This window comes from Cherax quadricarinatus, chromosome 24, assembly GCF_038502225.1.
Source record: "Cherax quadricarinatus isolate ZL_2023a chromosome 24, ASM3850222v1, whole genome shotgun sequence".
In the NCBI taxonomy this organism is placed as follows: Eukaryota; Metazoa; Arthropoda; class Malacostraca; order Decapoda; family Parastacidae; genus Cherax; species Cherax quadricarinatus.
Window position 1 is genome coordinate 21442090 of NC_091315.1, and position 6915 is coordinate 21449004.

Below are 6915 nucleotides of genomic sequence, written 5' to 3' on the forward strand. Positions count from 1 at the left end.
CTCTGATATTACTCTTGCTTTCTATTTTGAATTTTTATTCAAACAAAAAATAGAAGATTTACTGTTATGCAGACTACTGCAATATTGTAATAATTGTATAAATAATGTCAACCCATTCATGACTGCATATTAGAATGACTACTTGGACATTTATTGGAAAATGACGTCATTTGTTTACTTTTGAACATCGGCAAAAATAAACATTTCCCCAAATTTGAGCTCCATTTTAAGGTTCTTTTCCTAGCAAAAACCAATCAAAATGACCTCTATTTCTATAACATATTTTCCATTCTTTGTATCAAATGAGACCAAGAAAACGAGAATACAACCATAAATACTATACGAAAATAGACCACAAAGTTGGCATTTTAATTAAAAAAAAAAACGGTCGGAGTTTTTTTTTTCTCATTATGCAATGCGTGCTGCAGGATTTTTTTATATGGAGCACACTGACCACACAGACCCATTCTGTTACAGGTGGGCCTACCAGCTTTCTCCTGCTTGATTTGAAGCCGCTAGAATTTATGAGTATATATACGTCAAAAATGGTGGCTCATAAGACGCATATATACAACCAAAACAAAGGCTTAAACCCCTTCTTCTGTATATGAGCTTGACTATCATCATTACTGATTCTATGTCATCATTGAAGGCTCTTGTCTCATATAATGACTCCAACAACATGCTCATTGGAGAAGCCAGGTATAGATACTCAAAAATCATGGACAAAGGGATTAATGTACAATTGCTATGGGTCCCATCACACATTGGATTACTCCTTCATGATAAAGTTGATATGTTAGCCAAGAAGAGTACCCAGAAGGAGAATGTAGAATATAACTTTGGTATATCTGTGTCTATCATTAGGAATAATATTAGGAGAGAAGTAAATAACGAAAATGATTGTTACAGGAATGCAGTTAGAAGGCTGAGTAGATCTATAACCCACTATGATAACATGAACGTAGATAAGTATGTTTATGGAGCAACGTGCAATGTGAACAGACTGACTGATGTTGTAGTGGCCAGGCTTAGGCTTGGTTACAAGTACAATTATGACACACAGATGATGATCAAACTAAATGCAAATTATGTGATCAGGCATATGGTCACTGTCTTGAACACTATGTGCTTAATTGTCCACTTATTGAGGAATACAGAGACAGACAGTATAATAACCTATGTGACATGTCAAGATATCTTATTAATGAAAATAAGATACCAGATATACTAAGCAAATTTCTTAAATTTGCTTATAACAGATAAGTGACTTGTAGATCTGTAGATATAAACCCATATGTACACCTGTTAACCCTTTTGGGGCCTAGTTCCTAGGCCTTTTGTGTATCCATATGCTCTTGCACTACCGTCCACAGGATGGATATGGGGTGCACAATAAACTAGCCACTTCGGTGGCAAAATCTAATCTTCTGCATATGATACTAAATTTAAAAAGACAAACTTTAATTTTTCTTTTTAAGCCACCCTGCTTTGGTGAGACAGAGCTGGTTTGCTGAAAGAAGATATGAATGCTAATTTATGATACTGTACTGTATAATTTATTATAGTATAGTTTTATAATCTTGAATCTACCCAAATTGTATCCATGGAAAAGCACTAAAAGCCTGTATGGGTTGTACTGCCTGAGGAATGGGAGTTAATCAGGTTTGATTCAAGGAAGGGGAAAGCAGTAACAATTCCTTCAATCAAGAGCCCCCTACCAGCATCAAGGAACCTTCCTTGAAGGGTGTTACAAGCACCCAGTAACCTTTCTCTCTTCCTCTCGGGAAAGAAAGAAATAATATGAGAGTATGCATTCATTTCCTTAAGATACTGAACATACTTGTACCATTATTTTGTCATTATCAGTTTCCAGCAAGGAGTGGACCATCTTATCTTGAATGTTAGCTTCAGCCTAGCATTTGTGATTACTGTGAGTCACTGCATCTCGAGTATTAATATATTTCATACAGATTGAGTTAGTGGACATCTGAGTCGAAAATAACTGGATAAAACTGTGCAACTGTGTAATACTTAGCATAACTTAATTTTATGAAATGGTTATAGAATTTAATCTCCAAGTTAATGTGGACTGCAGAAGAGGCAGTGTGTGTATACTACCGATTCATTGCAGCAGCCCTCCTTAAGCCTCTCATGGGATGTCATTAATGAGTGGCATGACCTCGCAAGTGCTCATTTTTTTTTTTTTTTTTTTTTTAACATAGGGAGTCCTTTTATTTATCTAGGAATACCAGTTAGGTATTTGTTCTTAATTCTCCCTGGATGTTCTGGGTAGGCATGAATGTGTTTATAACCTGTGATACATACTGTATATACTTTTTCTACCAGTCTAGTCATGTATATAAAATAGGTAAAAACTATAACCTCAGCATTACATTTAACTGCAGAAATTCTTATATATCTTCTATGCCCTAACTTAAAGGTAAGGGTTAAGCCAGATATGTTAAGCACTAGCTAGGCAGTCTTTCTCTCTCTCTCTCTCTCTCTCTGAAAAAAATATAATGCTATCTTAGCATGACTTTGTGAAGCAGTAAAGGGTTAAACAGGTTTACAGGATGTTCTCCACACCCTGCAGGGTAACTGTAATAAGGGGACAAAGTACTTGAAGAATTTACCTCTTCGAAAAGTCATCCTGGGTTGTGCAGCAGCTCCTGGTATGATTTCTAATGTGACATGTGAACCTGGTGCAGTCTTCAGCAATTGAGCAGCTTCAGCAACTGTTAACTGGTCAAGTCTTGTCCCATCTATAGCTGCTACAATATCATTGACAGCAAGTGCACCACATCTGCCAAAACAAAAGTTAAGAAATTATTGAAGTACAAATCTAAAATTGAACTATATATACTTCATTACTGTAGATGAAACAGCAACAGTAAAGTACAGTGGTACCCAGAGTTTCGGCCATAATTCGTTCCAGAAGGCTGTTCACGTGCCGTTACTGAACGAATTTATTCCCATAAAGAATAATGTAAATTAGATTAGTCTGTTTCAGATCCCCAAAAATACACTTACAAAAGCACTTACAATAATACACTTACATAACTGTTCGAGCTAGGAACTGTATGAAACTCGGGGTACCACTGTATACTTAATAGAATGATACCTTTATCTTTGATGAGGTTCAAGTTTTTCTATTCTCAACCCAGCCCTGGGCCAGGTTTGTTTGGTGCATGCCTGGTCAACCAGACTGTTGCTGGCCCACATATCTATCACAACTTGGTTGATCAGTTTCCTCTTAAAGACTTGTCCTAGCACTGTTTCTGATATCTTCTGGTAAGATGTTGAATAGTCTGCAACCATGGATATTGATACAATGTTCTCTTACTGTGCCCATGGTGGTCCTATATTTCAATGGGTTTATTTAACACTTTCTCCCTATATCTTTCACTCCAGTATGTCGTTATGGTAGTGTGCATATCTAGGACAAGGCCCCCCAATACTTTCCACACACACATTACCATATATCTCGCTCTCCCCTGCACCAATGAGTGCACTGGTTCTATGCAGGCTGTAAATGATCTCAATCTGTTCAGGTTCTCATATCTTCCCTTCCCTGAATGGGGCTGTCAGCACTGAACAATACACTAAATGAAAGGGCACAAGCAATGTGAATAGTGTCACCACTGGCACTATTTCCCTTGTTTTGAAGGTTCTCATTATCTACCCTATAATTTTCCTGGCTATCATAACATTTATAGGTACTTTTAAACATGAAGCCTAAGTAAATGGACTACTGAATCTTCAGTGGGAATTAATTTGTTAAGCTCAGTATTTATTATTTAATTCACAAAATAAAGTACGTAATTTTCTCTTTATTGTTCTAGAAGTTTTGCTTGCTATATTTTTCATGAGTTGAAATCACCCACAAGCTAAATATTTGCAACACTGATTAAAATATATATACAGTATATAAAACAACTGCACTAACACAGCCATTAATAACAAAAAAATTGAAAAGCTAAATGGCATTTTGGTCCATCCAGAATTATCTGTAGAGTATTGTAAACTTGTGGACTAACAGCACTTGCAATTTGATAATGATCCAGGATGGATGGAAATATCCAGTTTTCATTCCCAATTTGTGTATCTGTTGTAAATTTTTCCAGCTATGGTATGATGACATAATTATTACATAACAGTTAATAAAGAACTTTACATTAAAAAATTACTAAGCAATAAGTGTAAACTATGTTGTGTTATAACTATATATTAACCCTTTCAGGGTCCAAGGCCAAAATCTGAAGTGGTGCCCGTGTCCAAGAATTTTCAAAAAAAAAAAAAATTATTTTTTCTTATGAAATGGTAGAGAATCTTTTTGTGAATGTAATAAAACAAAAAGTACGAAATTTGATGGAAAATTGACGAAATTATGCTCTCGTGAATTTTGATGTGTCAGTGATATTTACGAATCGGCGATTTTGCCGACTTCGACTCCCATTTTAGGCAAATTACATTATTCCAGTCGACCAAATTCTCAGCTATTTCACTAGTATTACTTCTATTCTATCGATTGAGCACAAGAAATCGCCAAGTCAACTGTTTCAACTACAAAATAAAGTGACCGGAAATTGGTAATTTGGCCAATTTAACACAAAGTTCAAAATATTCCAATTTCAAAATAGGGTCCAGAATAAACAATGTAGATATTCCTGGCACTAAACTAACATTTCCTCTGTTCATTAGTTATGTTTTGAGGCTTTACAAATAAATTCCATTCTGATTTTTTATTCACATAATGAATTTTTATTCACACCAAAAAATAGAAGATTTACTGTTATGCAATATTGTAATAATTGTATAAATATCATCACCATATTTGTGAATGTATATTAGACCCACCAGCTGGCGTGTATTAGATGTGTGAGGTCGTTTGTTTACTCTTGAACATCGGCAAAAATTTAACATTTCCGCCACTTTGAGCTCAATTTCAAGCCATTTCCAGTGCTAACACCAATCAAAATTATCTCTATTTCTGTAATATGTCTTCCATTCTATCAAATGAGATCAAGAAATCACAAATACAACTATAAAAAACATACGAAAAAACACTGCTAAGTCGCTGTTTTAATCGAAAATCATGGTCTCAGTTTTTTTTCTCTCATTATACACAGTGTGCTGCAGGATTTGTTTTATGTGGTGCACACATACCACATAGATGTATTCTCTCATATCTAGGCCCAAATTTACCACTCACAGTTTATCAGAGTGAGCTGAGCTCATGACGTAGATCTACGGTTTGGACCCTGAACGTAAAGTCATTGATCTACGGGACGGACCCTGAAAGGGTTAAATAGTCACTAACTCACCTTTCAGCAATACTGGCAGTGCGGATTGTTTCAATGATGATGGCATTGGGCTCTGGATGGGCATGTGTGAGGGTGATACCCAAGGAAGTGCCCACTGCACGTTCTATCTCCACCAACAATGGTCCACCTGTTCCCCGCACTCCGTCCATCACTGATACATCATACCTAAAATAAAGATGAATTTTGATAATGTGCTACAAACAATGTAAAGGGATACTGTATTGATAATGGATAGACAGTGTTGTTTCTACTAAAGTTTTATGGAATGGGCATAGTGAAAATGGGTAATGAAAACACAAAATAATGACACTATTTCACAGTAATCTTTAGGAATTAATAAAAAAATAGATTGTTTTGTATCTATAATCATGGAAAATACATTACAGCATTCTAGAGTATCTTTGCACTAAACGTAACCCTAAACTTTGTATAACTACTTCTTCTTAACTACAACAATTCCTGTAGTATTATGAGGCGCAATCTAAGAGGAAACAGCACCAAGGCCAGCAAGAAAACGCCGAAAAATCAACTATTCAACAAGTGTAGTCAGGAGGACGCCGGCCCAGCAACCACCCCACTCACCACCACTCAAGGCGACACCACAACAATAACAACAAACATGGCTGCCACCAGCCCATCCTCCCCTCTCTTCCCCGGATTCAACCTACCAAGTAGTCTCTCAGGTATGACCAACGATCCAGATACCCTAAAGTCATACATCTCCAACTTAGTTATTGAAAATATGAATCTTCGAGAGACGCTAACAAAACAAGACACCAGGATGACACAACTCGAGAACAAAATCCTCAGTCTTGAACAAAAGTTATCAACACCAGGAATGACTAACTGTGGCAAGACCATCCAGACAGTCATAGATAGCCATACCCAACAAATAATATCTCTTAATACAAAGGTTGAAGAAGCAGTAAAAGAATGGAAGAACAACTTAGATAACCAGTTCAGCGACTACTTTGCTCTCCAAGAAGATAAAACTGAACAAGATAAACTATCGGACACAGTAATAGTTAACAGTCCACTTTTTCCCAGTGATATGAACCAAACAAACAGTAAAGAAATTACTCTGCAGATCATAAAGGACCAAACACGTGTTATTGTACCAGAGTCTGAAATAAAAGAAGCCAGGTTACTAGGATCCCATGGTAGAAAAAGTGTTATGCTTAGATTCCACTCACATGACAGGAAAAAAGACTTAATTATTGCATCTATTAAAGTAAAGAAAGAGGTATACATAAACGAGTGTCTTACCAAAAAACGTCAGAACCTCCTGTATAGAGTCAGAAAACTTAAGCGGGAGAATAACAACACAATACACCAATGCTTCACACGGGATGGGAAAATTCTTGTTAGGAAAACAAATGTAGGTCAACTGTACACAATCACGAACGAGAATGATCTATCACGATTTCTCAGGGATACTAATCTTACAGAGAATAACTAAACAATGTCCAACTTAAAAGCCTATGTAGTGTAGTGTATGTTTTGCTCCATTATTGTTCAAATTTCATTGTACAATCTCTTAGTATTTAAATAATCAACTACCTCATTTTGTGATTTTACTAGTAAGCAT

The 6915-nt window shown here is 36.1% G+C and overlaps 1 protein-coding gene across 1 annotated transcript in view; it reads right to left on the reverse strand.

The window, feature by feature from the left end:
- The window catches only part of Grip (Glutamate receptor interacting protein), a 113962-nt gene that overhangs the window by 101081 nt on the left and 5966 nt on the right, over nt 1-6915 (reverse strand). Inside the window, exons 4-5 of the mRNA XM_070088483.1 lie at nt 5328-5521; nt 2637-2806 (exon numbers count right to left, since the gene is read on the reverse strand). Coding sequence (XP_069944584.1) covers nt 2637-2806; nt 5328-5521 — 364 coding nt within the window. The remainder of the gene's footprint in view (nt 1-2636; nt 2807-5327; nt 5522-6915) is intronic.